The 23,576-nt window shown below is 38.7% G+C and overlaps 1 protein-coding gene across 1 annotated transcript in view; it reads right to left on the bottom strand.

Annotated features, from left to right (window-relative positions):
* GRB14 (growth factor receptor bound protein 14) overlaps positions 1 to 23,576 on the bottom strand; it is a 67,795-nt gene that overhangs the window by 22,919 nt on the left and 21,300 nt on the right. Inside the window, exon 3 of the mRNA XM_069781258.1 lies at positions 6,085 to 6,241. Within this exon, the coding sequence (XP_069637359.1) occupies positions 6,085 to 6,241 (157 nt within the window). The remainder of the gene's footprint in view (positions 1 to 6,084; positions 6,242 to 23,576) is intronic.

The raw sequence follows: 23,576 nt of genomic DNA on the forward strand, positions 1-23,576 counted from the left end.
ACAGTCCATTAATCAGGTCCACGTTACACCACGTTACTGTTCCACCTCAGTAGGGCCCCATTTCTGAGGTAGGTCACAGGTGAGCGGGGGGGGATGTGTTTTGTTGTTGCTGTTTTCTTTTACAGGGGCAGCAGAGGGCTTTCCTCCATTTCATGGCCAGATCCACGTTCGCCCTGCAGAAGCCAGGCAGTTCCTGCTGTGTCATGCATGGGGCAGGTGGCAGCAGAACACTTCAACCACTCACTCAGCCTGCCTGGGGTGTCAGGAATGTCCTTCTAAGGCTCCTTTCTCTAATGTATCATTCGTAAAGTGAAAGTTATCTGCAATATAGAAAAGCACTAGTTTGTCATCCCCTCTCCAGCCCCTACTATATTCTGAAGCATTTCCAAAACTGCCAGTGAACTTAGGGCATTTCAGTGCATTAATGTTTTTGCACAAACCAGGGATACTGAGAATTTTAGCAGCCAGAGAAGTAGCATATGCAAAAGGAATGGTAAAAGTAAGCCATGAAAAAAAAACAAAAAAGAAAACAAAACAGAAAAATAACCTACAAAGTGAATCCTAATGTGTAGCTTGGCTTTGCAGTGGGGCGAGGGGAACAAAAGCCAAAGAATTCAGTTATTTGTACCACAGCACTGGCGTTCAGAATCTGTATTCTCACTGCTATAGACTGCTTCTGCCACTCAGATTGTTGAGTGAATTTTTAGATTTTACAGCAATAGGAAATGCACTTATGGGAAAGATACAGAATTTATAAACTTTCCTGTAGATGTGCTGTGTACGTTGACATGTTGCATATTCTGAGTAATGCAATGGGACTACTCACAGTGCAGGAGGTTAAGCATAAATCCTGAAAGACTATGGGTAATTCCTGTACGCCACTATTTATACTTTCTTTTTTTTTTTTTTAATAAATTTCAGCAGCTTATGAAATCATGTTACAAAAAAAGGATGAGCATGCTTCCAAATGAGTGTACAGTTTTTGTGGCCACTTGTACTTCGTTGTAGACTCAAACTAATGAGAACAAGATGAAGATGAACGAAGTTGTAGATTTTATTTAAATGATCACTGGCACCTCCAAATTTAAATTACACTCTAACAATGAGTTACAGGTTAAGAATAGGTTTGAGATCTAAATTTATGTCTCCCTGCCAATTATGGGGTTTTAACATCCAATTCTGATCATGGTTTCAAAGGGAAAAGGCAATTAAAAATATATTATAAAAAACCATGTAACTCACAATTTTCTGATCACATTTTCTCCACTTCACTGCATTACCATAAGGGATTTTATGATATACTTTAAATGAATGCTGATGCTCTCATACAACTGCCCGTTCAGAAAATTTTTTAGAAATCGTAACAGATAAAAGAATAGTATAGATTTTTTTAAAAACTTAATTAGGTGTAATATTAAATGAATCTAAATGGTAAATTTTTGCAAGTGGTCCTGGCTAAACAAAAAAACTAGAACTATAGCATCTTTTTATTTATCTTCTCTTGCCACCTCTTTCGCCAATCACTGCTTCATGCTTCCGCACTGTCCAACCTGGTGGGTAACAGCCTTATTGTAGCCTGCAAATCTGTAAGCTTCTTCAGGAAGTTTCCAGCTAGCAAATTCAGAGACAATACACTCATACAGCTAAATTTCATCTCAATAGGAAAATATCAAGCTCACGACTAACAGAAGACAAAGCGCTCTCATGATCTACAGATCAAATAGGGAGAAGTTAAACTTCCACTGCTTTTAACTCATTCTTCATTGAATTTAACTCATTCTTGAGCCCATAAAGACAGAGATTAAGGATGCTACACAGAACTCACATTTTGTAAACAGATCAAATGAAGCAAATAAAAACATAAAGCAATTCAGAAAACAAAAAATACCCCCAAAATACTGAAAGAAAAGTGAGCATTTTAAAATCTTGTACAGGCTGCTCTACTGCAAAACACATTCTTCAGATGCAGGGGTAAAGAGACACTAAAGAATTGTAGCTCTTACTGAAAGCCAGCATTTTTTTTCCTTTCAGTTTTATATAGAGAAAGTGCTCCTCTGGGATGACATTTAAAACTCTTAAATGCTTGGCATTGTGACATTTAAGAAAATACCATTTCCTCAAGACTTACTTCTTGTACAAAAATAAGACATTCTGCATCACCCCAACGGATAGGTAAGGATGCTGGTATTTCTTTATTTTTAAGGTGTCACATCACAGAATATTTTACAATTGATTCAACTTACTTTCTTGAAGGAACTGAAACACTGAGTTAGTGCCCTCCAAAACACAGCCCCATAATCAAATCCCTAAATGTTGCCATGAAAAAGCTGCACTTTGGTTTAGTTAGATCATTTTTTCTCTTCCAGCTAGCCTGGAGAGTGTCCACCTTCCTCTCTACCACCTCTGTTACTATTATTTCTAACATGAGGAGCACCTGCTACAGTCCAAAACAGTCTCCTTAACTATGGAAAGTACCTAAAGTGCATGAAAGAAGATTTAATATTGAAGTGCATGACAGAACACATTTCAAATAGCCTCCTCTCTAGCCACCCAGCAGGGGAAAAACATTTAAACTACATAAAAAAACAGAAAAGCCACTGCCCAGTACTATTGCAGAGATAGAGCTTTGTGAGCCTTTAGACTACCTAAAAGAATGCAGATAGTGAAATCAAAATGAGAGACTGAAACACAACGACGATGTGCCTGTTTTGTCAAAACAAAAATTTCTCACTAGAAAAGGAAAAATTTCAGGATGAAGACAGTACTTTCCTTGAAAAGGAGAACAGCTATGGAAAACTGTTCTGTTTTCACCGCCTGCCCTGTACAGGGGAATTGCAGTGGAAGTATGGGACTCCAGCACCAAGGTACCTAGTAGCAGGGGTGACATGGCATCATCCAAATCTAGGCATACCTCAGCTGCCTTCAATAATCTTAGACAAGGTGAAAAACATCCAAGAATATCTTTGAATTCAATAGCTTCGGACAAACAGGACACATACCAGAAGCACACGGTTCTGAAATATATTGCGATTTATAGCGCTGTAATAATCATTGTACTTGGAGCCCAGGCTCCCGCAAAACTTCGGAGGCGGGTAGGAATGCTGAGCATCCTGGGCGATGAGGCGGCAGCAGCGGGCTGCGCACAGCGTGGGTGCCCCATGGCAGGCAGATGGGGTGCACCGGCCAGCACCCCGGGGAAGCAGCGCAGGTGGAGGAACCATCTCACCTGCCCACTCGCCCCGAGTCAACACCACACGTTCAGCGCTTGTCATGCAAAGCTGCGAGGACGCAACCATGCTTAATGTTCAATAATACAGCTTCACAATAAAGGGCAGAGAGGTTTGTGAAAACAGGAGTATACAGACCGTGGTTTCATGTTTTCTTTTAGGTGGGATTTTTTTTTTTTCTTTTTTTAACCTTCACATGCAGATACCTCCACACAGCAATAAAGTCACACTCCGGTGATGTAATTAATGTCTGTCTTGATTAAAAGCAGAACGCTGTGCTCAGCTCACTAAGATTCATGCAATTATATCTAATTCAGGAGTATTCAGACAGCTGTTAGTTATTAAAGAAAATGTTCACTAATTGATGAATGAATTATTAATTCCCATCATACTGGAATTTACACAGACACACACACTCACTCATGGTACTTCTCCTTTCTATATCCATTCGTTTAACTTGGGAGCAGAAAAAGACTGACCAAATTTCCATGGGTAAAACATACAACAGAGTAATAAATAGCAAACAGTCCAAAACTAAATCATCATTTGAAAAATATTTTTCCACGCTACTCATCCAGTGCTTAAGAATATACTTAAAGCAAGTCGAGATCAGTATGTTAAACCTTTCAAACAAGACCAGATCTAACAGTATCATAAAAATAAATCCATTATTATTATTCAGTATTATTAAAAAAAAAAATAGATTATATCTCAAGTTATTCCTTTCCTTGGCTACTAATGCTGAATTGCCATCCTCATCATCTAGGAAATAATTTTATTTTAAAAATGAAAAATTCACCTTTTCTAAAATTATGCTTAAAGCAGCTGGAGCAATCAGAAGACCATATGGTGAATGCAGGTCTTCAGACCTGCATGCCAGCAATTTTGAGAATTTCAGAATCTTAGGAAAAGCAACTTCACTAATGATTTGATATGGAAATCTTCCAAGAAATCCTTCAGACTGAAGCAAACACACTACTTGACAAAAAGCGTATCGTGCAAATAAATAAACCTAGAGAAACAGTGCCACTATTGTTCTGGCATGGATTGTCAAAAGTGTCTTCAATAGTTGCTACACTATTTAAACACCAGCCACACTATAAAATACAGAAAAGACTTCTACTATTTATATAGTAGTGTTGTCTAAAGCCATTTTTATACCGCCTCTTCTGTAGCAGTCAGTCATTTATAGCCTCGACCCAGATTTAACTCTGACCTTACTCTGGGCTGGAAGCATCTTACAACTGATACGTTCAGTGCAAAAGGTTATAAATATCTTTGAAATGTTACAAAGCAAGAAAAAAAAATTTGAAAAACGTTTGTGGCTGCCTTCATAGGATAAAGGTGCAGAAAAGGGCAGAAAACAGTTTTAGCTTTTGTAGTTCATCTTTAAAATATGGCTGTTAAACATAATACAGTCAGAGATGCACAGTCAAGTTTATTTTACACAACTGCACGAGTCCAGATTCCCTAGATACATACACAGAAAGGGAGTTTAACAATAGCTTTCAGTCACATATAAATATCCATGGTGTGTGTTGGGGGGGGGTTGTTTGGGGTTTTGTTGACGGTGTGTGGGGTTTTTTAAATCAACAGTACTGGAATTACCAGGTACCAGTGCAGACTCTTCTGAGAATTAAGGACTTCAGGGAGTTTTCAGTGTATTTTAGAATGCAGGAAGGCCCCCAAACCATCCTCTTTCTCAAGCCACACTTTGCACTAGCAGCTGGAACTGCCCTTGACATTGCAGAAGTAGTACTACCATTGGTAACTGTAGTGCAGTGCAAAGTTCAAGAATAATATGGAAACTTTGAGTGACATGAAATTAAAACCATATTTTTTATGGCATTTGTCTTCTAGTAGATTTTTCTGATATAATTCCCTATCAAAATGAAACACAATACAGTACTGAAACATAGTGCTGCAAAAGGAAGTAAGATTGTCTGACTAGAGTATCAATTCAGCACTACATTCTAGCAGTGGGCTTCTAAACTCATCTTTTGCTGAGTGAAGTCTTTCCTGTGTTCTGCATTTTTTACATCTCCCTATATTTAATTTGTCTTAATGTGTTTTGATACTGCAAAATTAGGTCTATATACTACAAAAAGGAGTAGAGACCAGAAGTTAAAATCATAGTTGTAATCTGAAACCACAGAGTACATCTTTTAAACTGTGTAATAGAAAAAGGGGGTTTTTACATTAGAGGAACACTGATGATGTGGAAGGAGTTCAGAGCATTTCGTTTCCAGCAACTTAAAATACTAAGCATAAAGTAACTTCAACACAATTCATTGGTACATAACTGGAAGTTTAGAAGAATGGTTTTCTTTTGCTTTTTAAGTAGTCCTATCCAAACTGACTGTATTGAAGGAAAATACTGACAGCCTACTCTGATACTGCTTCCGAAGACTGAGTCCTATTGTCCAGATAGAATAGCACTGTGTAACCGCTTTCTGTCCTTCACATCAGAGATTCTATTCAGGTGTGTTGGAAACAACAAAGATTTTATTTGCAATGAAAATAACCCAAGTCTTGCTAGAGATAAGCAAAAGAGGAAGAACTGCCAAAGAAAAGCAAGTAAGAATTTGCAGTAAGAACCTTAATGGTCAGTGTCTTCCACATCACTCCTACAGAGGCAGATCAAGCAGTGTGAGGCAAACATACTATGACAAAATGTACTTTATAGCTATGCTTTCAAAAAAAGAGAAACAGAAGGAACAAACCCCCAAAAGAACAAATTCACATACGCCCTCCCATCATTTTGCTTCCAAGCTTTTCTAATACAATTGTACTTCTACCTGAAAATGAAAACCAAACACCTTATTACTGCCATACCATTGTATAGTATTAGCCTTACCTAAACCTGTGTGGGTAAGTTGTTCAAACAGAGTCCAGCTGTGGTCATCAATATAGTGGTTCTTCAATATCAACAGCTGACATACATCCCTGGCTGTTATATCACTTGGTACTTCCAAAGCTCTGCTAGTATCATCTTCACTATACACTTTAATTACCTGCAATAAATACAAAAGCTAAAATATCCGTAAGTTTAATCTTTGATTCAGTTAGCCCAAATATGTTCCTCTCTCAGCTTCATGACTGAAACAAGAACCTATACACTTAGGATGCAATACTAAAGACAGCCATTTCTCTTTAGTGCAATGGCATAACTGAGAACAAAACAGCTGAGCAAAGTACATCCCACTTCTAAATCTAGCTAATGGACATCCCTTGCCACAGGACACTGGACAGATTGGTGCATTCACTTTAAAAAAAAAATTGTAATGGAGAGGTAAATAAAGCCAGTGAAACTGTACATTCTTATATAAGCTAAAGAAGAAACCACAGAGGATAAACAGGGAAACTCAAGAACTCTCTGACTGCAGAACTGTGGAAAGATTTGATAAAGTTAGAGTTAGTTCAGAGAATGGCAATCAGATTTGAGATGCTCACAATTCTATAGAAAATAAAAACAGGAGATGCTAGAGAGCTGCTTCAAATTTTGACAAGCAAGAACTGGAACTACGAGTAAAAAAAGGCATATACATACATACAGAATCAAAACCATCATACATGGAAAAGAATTACCATCGTATGAGGACCAGGAAAGTAAATAAAATGTTCTAGAAGATATACATGCAAAAAACTTATCACAAAGTAGACATTTTTTATCGTGTTTTACCTCAGTTGTTTTTCCAAGTTTATTCTATTAAGTACATAGGGGTATGGGAGGGAAGTAGGCAATACAAACTCTCATGACTTACCCTTGTCATTTGAACTTCTAAATTTCATTTTTAAAAAATTATTTTTCAACATTGGTACACATTTTAGAGTCCTGAAGAATGGGTGTCCATTAAGTTCTTGGAAGAGTTGAAGCTAAATCTGCTTACACTTAGTTTCAAATGAAAAGGCTGAGGAAGTCTTATTGCATATTGACTGTTTGAAAGAACGCATGATCATTTTGGTATTTTTTCCTGTATTTTCCTTCTCTGAAGAAGGATGAATCAAATGATTCAGATGAATCAGTGAATTGGATGGAATTGATGCAAATCACAAGTGCTCTGTCTTCAGAAGCTCTGCACAGTGACTAGTCCCATTAAAGTCAACGCAGAAGGTTTTTTTGTATAAGAGTAGAAAATAATTTCATATTGCTCACAGCAGTCAAGAAACTCAATACTCTGTTAGATTTCCTCTATTTTTCATTTTTTAAAAGTAGACAAAACACAAAAAGTGAAAAATATTGAGACTCCTGACACAAAGATCAACTCTTATCTGTGGTACTGTATCTTGGAATAGTAACATAGTTCCTAAAATAAAACAGATGTTTGAGATTTTATTATAAACACAAACAGGCAGGTAAACATGAGCAGTAGGTAGAGAATATTTGATGCAACATTAAACATGCCATAAAAGTCTTCCAGGTACTCAGAAACACAGTGAGTGATCAAGTCCAGAATGCATCTTTTTTACTCTTTGTATTTTCAGACAAGCATTTTCACCCAAAAGCCACTCAATGTCATGAGATTGGGAAGCGAATGCATGAATTCATCTGTAAGAATGGGATTTATTCCCCAACATTTACTTTTTTCAGTAGTGTGAAGTAACACTGAGCAACATTATTCCCTTTCCATCTAAACAGTAAGAGTCTGAACGCCCCTCCGCAGTGCAGTGCCTGCTGTGTTCTGTGCCAATGGAAACACTAAGCAGCCCACTTGCTAGTGACGCTCTTGACCACAACAGCAAGGAACTCGGCACAGGTTAAACTACCCTGCCTACCCTCTCTGTCCCAAAGCACAGACATCCTTAAGACAAAGGGCATCCAAGATGTTTTTAATTTATCCCAAAGATCCTCCTCTCAGTTTATTCAATTTATCCATATTCATCAGAATACACATCTAACCTGAACTTCATGCACAAAACCTAAATACCATTGTAAACCCTTCATTAAACAAGACACAAGTTCTTACTTTAAAGACAAACAAGCATGTTATTGTCAGCCAGTCCTTAATTACTACCTTACTTCAACACATGTTTATTTCAAGCATCTAATGAACTATCAGCAATGTATTGTTGCCCTAACTTGTTACAGCAGCTCTTCCTCTGGTTTCTACAGAAGTTGGTAGGAAAGTGAGCAAGGAGCTGCAACTGTATCTCCTGCCACCTGCTTCTCTCCAACTAACAGAAAAAAAAAAAAAAGAAAAAAAAAAATCACGTCAGCTTACCCATGCTTTCCAAACATCAGAACAAGGAAAAAGGACTCCATCTGAAAACCGCATAGATATTAAAGCACACTGATGGCCCTACTCCTCTCCAAAAACCTGCTTTTCTCTATAGAACTACATATACAGCAATTCTGTTACAAACTTTGGCCCTGTATATTAGATCAGCATGAAGTCCATGATGATTTGCTTTAATATTTCAGCCAATAAATAATGACAGCTCAAGAGTTCCACATGACATTCAGCCACCCTTGTCACAACACCAATCTCCGGGATACAGCAAACATTAAAATCACGCTTCTAAAGTAGTGAAAAATCTCTCTCTTCTCATGAATGAACCATTTCAAAGCAGAGTCTTCCATGGAAAACAGGCAGACCTTGGAGAAAGTCAATCCAAAGTTTCCACAGGCCTAAGCTACAGCTCAGTACTTACATTTCATACAAAACGCAAAAAGACCACATTGATATTGAATTCATTGATTGATACTGCCCAAACAGCCGTGGTTGATGGCTACAGTTGGTTTTATATGATGTCTATGCTTTGGCAGCATTCCCGCTGCTAAGCAAGTGAGACTGGTAGCAATACAACCTGCTTGCAGTAGGGGTCTTGTTCCACACACACAACTTACTTAAACTCCTACTCCAGTCACACAGAAACAATGTTCTGCGGTTCAGGATAAACCGGCACGAATTATTAAATTCCTGCAGTATTTACAAGGATTCAAAGATGAAATTAAAAGAGGTGTCTAGCAGGGTGCGCTGTGAATCGGATGGAGGGCTGTACAGGCGAGTAGACAAAACAGCACCCCATCACCTTAAAACATGCCCTACTCTGGGCAGCACTGAAGGTCAGGGACAGCTTCATCAGCCTCTCCAGTAAGTCTGTGTCAGGCTGAATCTAAAAGATTTTACAGGCTGAAGTGCCAGAAAGGAGAGAGACAGTATACAAGGGGAAAGGAAAGGAGAGAATTAAAGTGACTTCCCTAGTATTGGACTAGATGATCACTGTCAGTCCCTTCCAACTGAAATACTCTGATCTATTTCTCAATATTCTTGCCGTACAGCCAGGGTAAGAATCCACGCCAGTGCCCTGGCTAGGGACCCTGCCAGCACATACTAGCAACTACAGTTTTCTCCAGGTACTCATCAAGCTAGGTGGTGTGCTTGTTTTACAGCAAGAGCACGTACAGCCCATGCTGAGGCCCTTGACGGACGATTTTTACAGAAATTCTTTTTAAAAGGGTTAAGAGTCACAGTGCAGATGACTACACTCTTATTGCTGAAGAAATAGAAAAAGACTTTTTAAAATGCTGAAGACAGCAACACAAGTCATGATAATGAGCTGCCTGCGGCCATTCAACTCGGAGAGTGGGAAGCCTTGGAGGTGGCCTTGGACTACAGGAGCACAGCTAAAACAAAACAGAACAACACACCAACAAAAAACAACGGAAAAAACCCACAGAGTTTATATTCTCTGTGAGTATTCTCACTCAGCTTTCTCAGTATAGGGAAATAAATCCTGAGCAAGTCTAGGACAAGGGATCACCCAGCTCACAGCTATGACACGTGCTACCTTACAAAACACAAATGCTGTGCCCTTTTTCTCTTCCTTGCAAGGGATCCAAATACAGCAGGAGACAACAGACAGGCAGCCACCTAACAGACCCTTCTGAACTTCTGTTACAGTTTTAGTTTAATGAATTGAATGTGATGGTGTAAATCTCATCAGTTAAGAGTGACCTTTGAGGGGGTTTTTAATTAGAAAAAGTTGCTCAGTCTGCACTTTCTGCTGTGTTTGAAGCAAAGTCTCTTGTAGGATTTGCTGGGAATGTATTTGTTCCAAGGGGAGCGGATCAGATGAAAAAGCATAAATTCAAAATCCCGTTTTTCCTTGGAAATATGTTGCAATAAATACTTCTCTTCCCAGAAGCAGAGGATGCTTTAACAAAGGGTAGCAGGATTATGCTAAAGATGCAGTTATGCTGACCTCCTATGGAGATGAGGACGCTTGAGTGACCACTTCTTTATTTTTATTAGCAGTTATCATCATGCATTAGGCTGGCCAATCATCCCCACTCTCTTCCATTTTTTCCCCTGAAAATTTGTCTGAGGAGTAGCACGCAAGAAAATAGCTGCTAATTGAGAACAAGTTGTCACTACAGCTTTCATTACCATACACTCTCAAGCTATGTTCTAAAGCAAGCTATTTAACTTCCCTCGACTACACCTATTAGTAGACAGTTACACAAAGTTGCCTCAGTAGTGCTCAAATCTTCTTCTTTCCTGTCTAGTTTATAAATACAAGGAGATTTTAGTTCTTCCCAAGGTCACAAAAAGAAACATCTCACCAGCTTCCATTTAAGCCACTGGAAGTAAAAAATTAGCAGCTCCGAGATCTTCTTATAAGAGGAAAGCATCAAGCTGAGCATGACAAGCATCAATCATTTTCATCGCCTATGGGAGCAGGCAAGAAGGTACAGCTTTCCTACGCATCCTCTTTCCATTTTTCAATATATTAAAAATCAGCCAAGATCCCAGCAATGCATCTTTACCCCTCAAAAAAATTATTTTTGTAAGAAATGTTGCTTCAAAATAAAATGTATTATTGTTTGTATTCCACTGATCATCTAAACTTAGAATGTAAAATCAATGTTGACAAATATAACCCAGTATTTAACACCTGGTTTTTACACTAAAAAATAATCAGAAGGAGCAAAAAAATCAGAAACCGTTCCAAAGAATAAGTAAAAGAGTACATACATAAGGTAATCAGTGTGGGAGGAGACAGGAGCAAGAGAAGGCTGGACTCTACTCCCCCAAGTCTTCCTCCACACTCAATTGTCATCACTACAATAATTAAATAATGTGTTTTGTAGACTTTTAAGAAAGGGTGTCCAAGTCTGATTCTTCAGAATCTTCAAGCCATCTGTTTTGGAAGTTCCAATCTGCAGAAACAGCACAAACATATGGAAGGACCATACCCCGTACTGAGGAATTTCAAATTTCAAACAAAGTCCTAACGTGTGAAAAAAGCCAGGTAGGTGCAACAGAAAAAGAACCTCTTAGCACATGGAGTCCATATTTACGTGCCTACATCAAAATGACCTGACATTTACATGACTCTTAATGCTCCTGCATAGCCATTAAGACAGTGGATGGTCAGCACCTTTAAAAAAGGCCACTTTTATTTATAAAGATACAAGCACCTAACATTAGCTTATCATTTCTACAATTATTTTTCCCTCATGAATAAAACATTGCACATTTTGTACTTACATTACAATTTCAGTCACATTTATGTTAAATGCACAGTTATTGTATGCAAAACCAGGCCTTAAAAAGTCTTACACTCCAGGGTGCCATCCTTCCCCTGAGATCCTGCCTGATACTGTGCTAACCTCTGTCTTTAGTGCTAACTAACAGGCTATTTGCCTGAAGCATTTGTTCTCCAACTTCCAACCTTGTCCCCTGCTAGACAAAGTTTTTTGCTTATTGATATTGGCAGAGGGTACGGGAATTTGGAGTGTATTTGAACTACAATGGAAGCACTTGGAAATTTCTAGCATTTTGAACTATTTTATGACTTCTAGCAATAGTCTGTCTTGGTTTTAGAGAGAATCAGAAAAATTCTACATTCATAAAAATATTTAAGGGCAGGTTAACTCACAACTAGTTAAAAAAAGAAAAGCATGTTAGTAAAGTCTACTGTCTTCGTTATCAGGTGTGAATGCAAGACTTTCCCTTTAAATATCCCAGTCTACAGTTAAAAGGCCAGTTTCCAGCATTTCCTCCAAAGGGAAGATTTCCAGGCCAAAAGGATTCTCATGTTTTCAGAAATCTACACCTGTCATTAAAAAAAAAAAAAAAAAAAAAAAAAAAAGCGCACGCAATGATAAACTGTAACTGCTCATCGTAAAGCAACTGTTTTCTCAATCACCACAACAGGAGATTTCCAAAATTTGTCCTGTCCCTGTGAAGAATGAACAGAGAGAACTGAAGCACAGACACAAAACAACAGAGGATTCGTTAATATTTCAGGCACTCAAATCCAAAATGGTGGTCGTTAAGCCTGTCAACCTCTCTTCTGAAGAGGGCTCACAAGGTACCACACGATTTCTGTGCAGACTTGTCAACGTGTATAATTGCGCAGGTAGGAACTGTCACCCAGTGATTAGGGACAATTACCTGGAAGCCTGTCCATAGGGGAAGAGGGCAAATCGGAGTTCCAGCATGTAATCCAAAAAAGCAAATTTATGTAAAATACATGTCCCAGTAAATCCCAAGTTCTTATTTGGAAGACATTATACCTTCAAGAGGCAGAAGGAACACTGCTCCCATGCAGAAAACTATACAGGATATATAGAGAGTAGCGTAGGTGACACTAGCATTAGACTTAAAATCTCCATCATGCACAGACTCCTTGTATTCCTGTCAACTTCAGGAAAGGGAATTTTAAGATCCTGTTGCCAGCAACATTTTCTATTCTATAGCTCCAACTTTCTAGAATACCTTGCTTTCTTCTCAAGGTACAAACCAGAAAATTTATAAAAGCCAAAATAGGCAGATTGGACACTTTAGAAGTGACATGAAATGAAATGAAACTGTCATCTTCTTCAGTAGGACTGTCAAGACTGTTAAGGAAAAGTTAAGCACCTTGTACAACTTGTGAAGCCATATATTGAAGACTTGGGAGATCAATCTAAAGAAACTGAAGGTAAGCCAAGTCACTGATTACAAGGACAGCAAATATCAAAGAACAAAGCACCTGCCTGAAGGAGGAGGAGCTGTTCTTCCAAGTGACCAAAAGTGAACTCTGTATACACTTACCTATTATTGATAGACTGCAATATGATCCCACAAGCACTAAAAGATATAAAACCACTAATAATCAATTATGTCTGTCTTGCAATGAAACCAAAGTGCCAAGAAAGGAAGAGCAAAGTCTAGGAAAATTGCCTATCTTTCCTACCACAACCTAGAAAAATCTGACATTTTTTCCAAAATCTAGCCATTTTTAAAATCACATTTCAAAAAGCAAAAATAATGTCAATTTCCAGCCTTTATTCAAATATAAGACCACTGACAAGCTCAATTTCTCTAGCAACTCATTGATTTGTTACCTCAAAACACAATGAATTTTTTTAGACCTAAATATTCGGTTAGACCATATTAAAAAAAGTGTTTTATTTCACGGTAACAGCATGCGCACATTATCAACTAAAATAATTTCTATTTATTTTCTGTAGTAGTCTTCTGATAGTTTACTATGGCAACTGTCTATATTATATAGCCCATACAGTCACTCCCCTTCCCCACACTCTTAGTACAGACTCTGTGCCCTACCTAATCCAGCACAAGATTGACCATCTGTCATGGTTTAACCCCAGCCAGCAACTAAGCACCACGCAGCCCCTCACTCACTCCCCCCCCATCCAGTGGGATGGGGGGAGAAAATCAGGAAAAGAAGTAAAACTCCTGGGTTGAGATAAGAACGGTTTAATAGAACAGAAAAGAAGAAACTAATAATGATAATGATAACACTAATAAAATGACAACAGTAGTAATAAAAGGATTGGAATGTACAAATGATGCGCAGGGCAATTGCTCACCACCCGCCGACCGACACCCAGCCAGTCCCCGAGCGGCGATTCCCTGCCCCCCACTTCCCAGTTCCTAAACTGGATGGGACGTCCCATGGTATGGAATACACTGTTGGCCAGTTTGGGTCAGGTGCCCTGGCTGGGCATGAGAAGCTGAAAAATCCTTGACTCTAGTCTAAACACTACTGAGCAACAACTGAAAACATCAGTGTTATCAACATTCTTCACATACTGAACTCAAAACATAGCACTGTACCAGCTACTAGGAAGACAATTAACTCTATCCCAGCTGAAACCAGGACACCATCCCATGAATGAAAAAATCATACAAAAAAAGGGAATTGAATAGCAATGTGAAGAAGTGATACAAAATATTTGAGATTACCTATAGGCAAAAAAGGTCCAATTCTTAGTTTCAAAATATGTATTTGCCATCTGACTTTGGGCAAATCCGTACTAGTCCCTTGGTTTCCTTTTTGTAAAATGGGGCAGGGGAACTGAAATCCGTTTCTGTACAGCAGGGTAACATTGAACTCATATAAGATTTGTAAAGCACTTAGACTTCCTCATATGACTACTGCTTTAGATGTGTAAACACGTTGTATTATAAAAAGGGAGGTTAAATTATGCAGATCTCCAAATTATAAGCAGCTATGTGCAAAAATATATCAGCAAAGTTCTTTCAAACTGAGGTTATGACAATCACATTATGATATTAGAAAAAACAGCAGAATGAGGACAATGCTGACATGCAATCATCTCAAAGACAACGTCAGTAAAACTGAAAAGAAACAAGGTTTGAAAGACAACAGGGAAGTTAAAATGTAAATATCATTATTTAATCCTGAATTTGACACATTCACTTTTTCAATATTGGTCAACAGAAGCTAGTTATAAATAGTAATAAAATAGTTATAGAAGATTTCATTTCTCTGTATAAAACTGAACAAAAGGCAAGGTCTAGAGAAAGCAAATTCCATGCTTTGGACAATTAGGTCATAGTACAACTACTTTTAGAGCAGAAAGTGGGAGTATTGTTAACGGTATGATAACTATAATTATATGATACTTTGCTTAAAAAGTTACTATAATTACGGTAATAAATAACACAGAGATTAAACACAGAAAGTGAAAGATTTATCAACATCAACAGCCATTACCACTACAAAGCACCAAATCAGGAGTAAGAAATGCAAAGGCATCTATAGAAGTAAAAACCACAGTAAAGTCCTTAGAAGGAATGCACATATTATAAGGACAGGCAGGGGTGGATGGGACAATTTATTTAAATAGAGAGTCTCAAGTTATTCTGCCTTACCAGAGATTTTTGTCAGACTATGGAGATTCCAAACAAAATCAGCTAAAGAGGCATTTCAAGTACAACTGGTAAGATGCGTATGAATAACTCGAAAGCTGTGAGGAAATTCAAACATCATTAGCAAAAATTTCAAATAATACAATTCCATGGAATAGGAGAAATTAAAGAAAATTAGCAGGTCTGTCAAATGATTAAGCAGTCAAAGGATCATTTGTAAAAGATAAACACACTGCAGAGCAGCTAAATTATTTCTTTGTGTTAATTATTCACAACAGATATGGAAGAACACGATCCCAGATCTACTCTTTACAGGTGAAATAAAATTGCCAGTTTAAATAGAGGGGACACTGGAAATAAAAAGGCAAAAATCAAATAGTTAACAGAAGGTTTAGAGTCTAAAATTTAAAGAAACTTAAATGGCAAACCTCAGTTTAACACGAACAGGAAAGGAGACTTAGGCTTCATTTATTACTTCATCTGATGTGCATAGGGTATAAACTTCTGTTGAGTCCTGAGAAAGAAGAAAAGCCCAAGGGCTATTGTAGCAGATTAATTTTGGGGTGTTGTATTGTGAATTTGTGAGCCAATGTTGCCAGGCAGATAGACAAGAATCTACTAATACTACCCGAATCTGTCTCTTCCTAGAAGAAAATCCACGCTTAAATTTATGAACGCTTCTCCCCATCTTGTTCATAGCAGTTACTAGAATGGTTTAGAGTAATCATCATACTTGTTCACATTGATTGGTATCAATAACTTTTCCCAAGTCCTTTAAGAGAAGAGCTATTATGAAGCTTAAACAGTTATAGAGTGAAAGACTGCAAAATAAAGATAAACTTGGAATGCACGGTTCATTTTTGGAACAGCTGGCTATGGTCAAGTAATTTCAGACTCTTACTCATACTAACTTTGAAATCAGAGTGGAGAACCCATGTCTTACAAGCCATGATAAAAATAAGTCTCAGTATTTTTTCATTACGTTATTGAGTAATGTTAAGTGTGCACATTAACATCTGACACAAAGCTATTTGAAAAACCTCTTGGCCCTGGGAAAGGTAAAAGGTTTCCTATTCCTGTCTTCTATGTACGACCTACTTACAGACAGCTAATCAAATGTAGGTCAGTCCTCAACCTCAGTGCACAGTACATGTGGCTCCCCAGTTAACCTAAATGCAGTACATAGACATGTAGATCTCAATTAGGAAGACAAGAGTTTTACATCTTCCTATCCATTAAAAATAAATAAATAAATGATGATGACAATCCAGTGAAACTTGGGTAAAATTCTTTAACCAAGGGAGAGTAATTGTAAAACTCAGAGGAGAACATAACATAATCCAACTTTCAAACAAGTACATCTGCGCACAAGCTATTCTCCGTTCTAGCCATGCATCACCACCTCTTAGTGTCAGAATCACCATGCTCTTCCATATAGTTCAGTATGTCCAAACAATACAGCTCACAATACAAAGCTTAAATTATTTAGGCCAAATGTACACGCTTTATGACCCATTATCTTCACTCAGAGCTACCTTAATATTTCTCATGAAATCCATAGCAAATTGCTATAATAACTAGCAAGGTACAAGACTCACATTGGTAATGGCTAAGAGTTTCATATTTTGCCCTCAAACCACATCCTTTATGATAAAGGTTCAAAAGACTTATTGTTCAATTTAAAGAGGCCAATATTCAGACTGGACTTGATTATTGCATTAAGGTTAATAAGAGCATACTTTCATGTGAACTTTTCTTCATGAAAAGTTAATTTAGTGGAGGTGAACAGCTTATCAGCCCTGTTAGTAAACTTCATGGTATTTAGTATCTTCAGTCCTTTGCTTCCACACTGCCTGCTAAGTCTTAACTTTACATAGCTTTTACAGATTTAATAGTAATACACAGTTTTACATTTTACTATATACAACAGCAACATTTAGAATGCGCTTACCATATACTGATGGAAAAATATCCAGTTAGACTAACTGGACTTAAAAAGAGGGAGGAGATAGAAAATCATACTAGAGGATTCAAAGAATCTGACTTGAAGGAGGAACTTCAGTACTTAATAAAAAAAAAAGTTTGTGAAATAGAAAATGAACAGAAAATGAAAAAAGTTCCCAGTGCAACAATGTTCTTCATCCCCCGAACTAGAAATATGGTAGAAATTATCCACATACTGCTCTACTTTCCAAAGAAGTCATGTATGAAAATCAGGGGAGAAATAAATTTAAATATAAAGCCACTAAAATACACATCTGTTTTCTGTGTACAGAAAAGTTAAGGGCAGAATGTTATCAGCCTCATGTTTCAATAACTTGCCCCTATTTATGTCAAAGCGCTAACATTATTTAAACAAGGCTTTCTGTATTTAATAGTGCAGTTTGTCCAACATATCCTTCACTTGTCAGAGATAAACAGAATGCTGTGTTCCAGTACAAGAGAAAGCAGATCTGTTACTGCCACTTTCTGGCTGCACCCTATGTTTCTGAAGAGATACCAGCTATAAAAAGAAGTACCTATTGTTTCTACCAGGTTTTTCACACTATGTTGCTGGTTTCTCAGTAGAGCAGATCTCTTGCTGAAGCTGAGAAAGACCAAGTCTCTGAATAACACCATTAAGAGACCAATTAGTTTCCCATTTCCTTTGCAGCAGTCCTAATATAGATTCTTTAAATTTAAAAAAAAAAAAAATTCTTAAAATGTCCTTTCACTTTTACAATTTTATACAGAAGTTCTGACTTGAAGTACAACACAGCTTCAAAGTAAAGAACGCCTTTGTCATCACCTTTACCACCTATGTATTCCCGTGGAGGTCGCTAGAGGAGAAAAAAAATGTAGACTCTGTAAGATTAAGCAAAGTTTAGATTTTTTAACTAAAGAAGATACAGTTTGGAAATTCTCAGAATTTCTGGAGCAGTACAAGGAATGTCCAGAGCAAATATGACAAAGGCTATGTAGGTTAACCCACTATAATAAATAGTTGTTTTAGAATGCAGAAGCACTTTGCCACTTGGTATAAGACCAAAAAACCTGCCTTGCTGGGTCAGACTACAACATCCTTCAAGCCCTGCACTGTCTCTGGGTATCTCTGGTGGTATATAACAGCAAGGTTTAACTGCTGCAGAATAGTTATTCTGACACAACATTTTATCCCTCAGCACTTTTCAACTCGTCTTTCATTTTATTCACATAGCATTGTTCCCTTTGGCCAAAGCATAAAACCCAAATAAAGAGTAAATCCTGCAATAAAGCTAGTAAGCCTACTCAAACCATGTAAAACCTTCAGCTATACACTGTGGCATTATTACAGATTTGTCAGCGTTGCCAACAAATCCAAACCACTACAGGAACAGAAAAAAACACCAGGAACACCTGGATGTGGAAATCAGGCCCTGTAATTGTTGGCAAAAATGTAATAGTCATCTAATGCAGGAGACACTCACTAAAACAAGAGAGCAAAGTGGAGCTGAAAGATAAAGTTAAGTTGATGATGTAGTGATAAGGAGAGACTAACAATTTCAGAAATTCAGTGTATTTTGACAATATTTACCTCTAATCATTTGTTCTAAAATGAAAATGAGATATGTAAACTGAACAGCCTTCAGTCATACAGGAAAACTGAGAAGTCGGTAGCATATTTCTTATCTCTACAGATGCTGCAACACCCTACATTCAGAGGTCCTTTGGGTTGTCTGGCTGCTGCTTCTCTTCCCCACACACAAGCCATGTTTATATCATCATAAATGTATGTATTTTATTTGTGTTATGATCATCCTAAAAGTCTCGTCAAGCAGAATACCCAAAAGGATGGTGACAGACACCACCAAGTTACAATCAATAGGACAAAAAGAAAAATGACAACATTGAGGGCTTGCATACACAGCTGGTGGGTAATTTGATGAGCTAGTTAAGTCTGGCTGTCAAGCTAATACAAGACAAGCAGAGAGCTCCAATTGCTATTCAGTCTAGATACCATTTAATTGCTAACCTCGTGGAGAAGGGAATTAACTGGTTCAGAAAAGCAGTCTAAGTGGTCTAAGAAAAAAAGCACAATATTATGTTAGGGCAGAGGTCAGAGATGGAAATGATACAATATGCAACAAGAGTGATGAAAAAGACTGTGAAGACATCAGAGTACACCGAGGAATAGTGAAAAAAAGAAGATTCTAGTAAGAAATAAAGGAAAAGCATTAAGGGTGTCAACTGAACACTTCCTCCCAGGTCTCAGTCCTTCATAAGAATTTTACTGGTTCTAAACAGAAAAGGTATCAGCAAAGACACAAATATTAGGAAGTTGTAACCGCAGGCATGTGCAAGGCATGAGAAAGAAAGGAACCAAAGATGTCTCTCCAAGTTAACGTTTTTGATGCCCAAGCACGTGTATTGGTAGAGATATAGGTTGGCTGTCCAGACAGCCATTAGAATCTGCCAGAGAGAGGAGATGAAATATGTTATGAGAAATATGATTAAATATGAGAAATACGACGAGAGCCTATCAACTCTGGCTCAAGAAGCTGGATATGCATTCTTGGGAAGTTTGACTCGCCTTGCTTTGTACTGTTCCCTAGGCACCATTATGTACTGTACTGTGCCAGAATAAATCTGTTCTCATATAACTACTTTAAACTATGAAAAACAGGTTGCCTTGAAATAATGTAAACATAAATAAAAGGTTGAAAGCAACTGAACAACTTCAAAACAGAAACTTTAGTCTCTTACACTTGGTAGTGACTTCCTAAGATGAACTGGAAGCAGGGTAAAATTTCCAGTGTTACAACAGAATTATAGTCATTCAGAAGCTTTGACCTGTGGTGGGTTGGCGCTGGCTGGACACCAGGTGCCCACCAAAGCCACTCTATCCCTTCCCACCTCAGCTGGACAGAGGAGAGAAAATATAACAAAAGATTCATAAGGACAGGGAGATCACTCAGCAATTACCATCACAGGCAAAACAGACTCAACTTGGGGAAATTAGTTTAATACCAATCAAAATGATAGTAGGATAATGAGAAATAAAACAAAATCTTAAAACACCTTCCCCCCACCCTACCCTTCTTCCCAGCTTAACTTTACTCCTGAGTTCTCTACCTCCTCCCCCCACAGTAGCACAGGGGGGACGGGAATGGGGGTTGCAGTCGGTTCATCACATGTTGTCTCCTTCCTCCTGAGGAGGAGAACTCCTCATGCTCTTCCCCTGCTCCAGCACGGGGTCCCTCCCATGGGAGACAGTTCTCCATGAACTTCTCCAACGTGAGTCCTTCCCACAGGCTACATTTCTTCATGAACTGCTCCAGTGTGGGTCCCTTCCATGGGCTGCAGTCCTTCAGGCACAGACTGCTCCAGCGTGGGTCCCCCACAGGGTCACAAGTCCTGCCAGAAAACCTGCTCCAGTCTGGGCTTCTCTCTCCATGTGCTCACAGGTCCTGCCAGGAGCCTGCTCCAGCACAGGCCCTCCATGGGGTCACAGCCTCCTTCAGGTGCATCCACCTGCTCTGGCGGGGAGTCCTCCACAGGCTGCAGGTGGATATCTGCTCCACCGTGGACCTCCCTGGGCTGCAGGAGGACAGCCTGCCTCACCATGGTCTTCCCCATGGGCTGCAGGGCATCTCTCCTCTGGCGCCTGGAGCATCTCCTCCCCCTCCTTCTTCACCGACCTGGGTGTCTGCAGGGTTGTTTCTCTTACATGTTCTCACTCCTCTCTCTGGCTGCAGTTGCACAGCAACTTTTTCCCCTTCTTAAATCTGTTATCCCAGAGGCACTACTCCCATCGCTGACTGGCATGGCCATGGCCAGCGGCAGGTCCGTCTTGGAGCCAGCATTGGCTCTATTCAACATGGGGGAAGCTTCTAGAAGCTTCTCACAGAAGCCACCCCTGTAGCCCCCCTGTTACCGAAACCTTGCCATGCAAACCCAATACATGATCATACAGTCATAACTTCTTTTTTAGGTCGTTAAGGCAGCTGGCATTTTGTTGGGTTGGTCCTGCCTCTGTTCCTGACGCAAAGGCAGAAAAATGATGAGTGGGGCAACACGGGGCATGGCCAGTACCCATAGCAACAGCATGAAAATGAGGAAGAAAGTGAGCTTAGATATGAATAATTCCTTGGTGCAAGGTGATGCAACTTCTTTGTATTCACTGGCATATCTTCAATATATCAAAAGTAAATAAAATCTTCCAATTTTTCAGGTACTTGCTTATGTATTGTAGCATGTTGAAAGTAACACACAGAAGACATATAAGTAAGGGAAATTCGATTTTTCGCATAGGACTGACACTAACACTTCATGTGCAGTTTGTTGAGTTTCTCCCTTCATATACAGCAATGCAGCATAATCAGTACAGGGTTTACTACCAGCAGAAATAACTATTCAGCAATAGCTCTTGATACACTTCAAGGCTAGATAACACAGTCTGAAGGTCAAGTTCTGACTTCTTGAAGCCTAATTTATTCAAGAGGAGACTAAAGTACTAGAGCTAGAAAATGGCCAAGCACTTTCTTCAATTGATGAAAAAGCTGGTTTTTTTCCCAAAGGATTTCTGCCAACAGAAAAGGGTTATGAGCAGAGTAGGGCACTAAACACTGCCAATTTCCTTGGTTACTGTATGAAGAACGTTAGATGTTCAAAGAAGGCAAGAAGAAACTGAAAAACATATCAAAGATTTGTTCAAGAACTGAAGACAGAGAGGACACAGAGTGCAACATTAATTGTGCCACTAAACCTTGTCAAACTATACAAAGGACAAGTAATGACCAAGTGTATTAAACCTCTGAGATTTTAAAACACTTTTTAAAAAGCTGTGTGCACTTATTACTCACCTTCTCATACACACACACACACATACATCCCTATCTACCTTTCATGGTAACTATGCAGCATAGTGCTATACATTTAAAATTTCAAGACTGTTGATAAATTTGTGTACAAAATATTCTCTAAAATTTGATTCCTTGTAGAGACTGGAATGTCACAGGATAGAAAAAACCTCCCTCTCCAACCCAGTAGCTGAACCATAGGGACTGCTGAAGTCAGACCCATTTTTATTTCATGTATACATGTGGGATCATTTTTATACGCAATAGAAATGGTAGGAAGCTGTACTGGCTTCATGTTATTCAAAGCAGGAAACATGACTGGCCAACCAGTATATGACTGCTATACCAGAACCCACTTTTAGGTGACTGCTTGAGTATAAAGAGTACACATTCAAAGCAAAAATTGGTCCTAGAACCATTCTCAAGTATAGTATCAGATCTAGATTTATTTGGCCTACATCATCAGGGAGTGCAAAAGTCCTGCAATACCTTCCCCTGAGGAGGCCCTGTCAGTAGTTCTCTTCTCAACAGTCCCCGGACCTAACCAGACCTCTTCCGCAATGACAGAAAATGATAGGGAAGAAGGAGGGTGGCAGACTATCATCCACAACCTAAATCTCTAGCATCACGTCAGCCTCCACCATGAGTAGGTAACTTAGTATCTGCAAGTACAATACGACGGGTGATTGAATTCTAGGCAGTTCACAAATTCTTTCATAGCTAACAGGAAAGTTGTATGCTCCTTCAAACAAGTACCTGAGGTAGATACTTGTAAAACTAGTTTTGCAAAGTTTTTATGCAGTATCAAGAGGAAGCAAGAATTCCAGATCTTCCCAAACAAAATGCAGCTATCTTAGCACATGTTAGATACACAGAGGTGGCAAGACATTTCCTTAAGCCTACATACTAGCTTGGCCTTCTAGCAATTTTAAACATAAACTTTTTTCAAAAAACACAATACCAGTCTCCTGAATCCAGTTTGGGTCTCTGCCCATTCCCATATATATTCCTCCTCCTCCTCAGCCTTCCTCCACTCTTGTTCTGGCTCACAACCTTTACTGTTTGTATCAAACTCTGCAGATCCAGTAGCAGCACATCCTGATGCTTTATTCTGGTAATTTATCTCTAAGATTTAATTCTATACTGAATTTCCAGTCAGGCCCATCTTACTGTTTTACCTGTGGCTATCGCCATTATCTTCTCTCAGACCCCCCAATAAGTCATGAAACAAAATATTCCATTAAGAGTAAGACCTTACAGTGATTCAAATACTTAACCACCACAGGTTTTCCAACCACTGCTCCTAAAGTCTTTAAAGCACACTCAAGTCCATCTCCCACTTAAACCTCTCATCTGTCTTCAAATCTTTGCAGGATGTTACCCTTTCTTTTATTTTA

The sequence above is a fragment of the Haliaeetus albicilla genome, chromosome 4 (assembly GCF_947461875.1).
Source record: "Haliaeetus albicilla chromosome 4, bHalAlb1.1, whole genome shotgun sequence".
NCBI classification, from domain to species: domain Eukaryota; kingdom Metazoa; phylum Chordata; class Aves; order Accipitriformes; family Accipitridae; genus Haliaeetus; species Haliaeetus albicilla.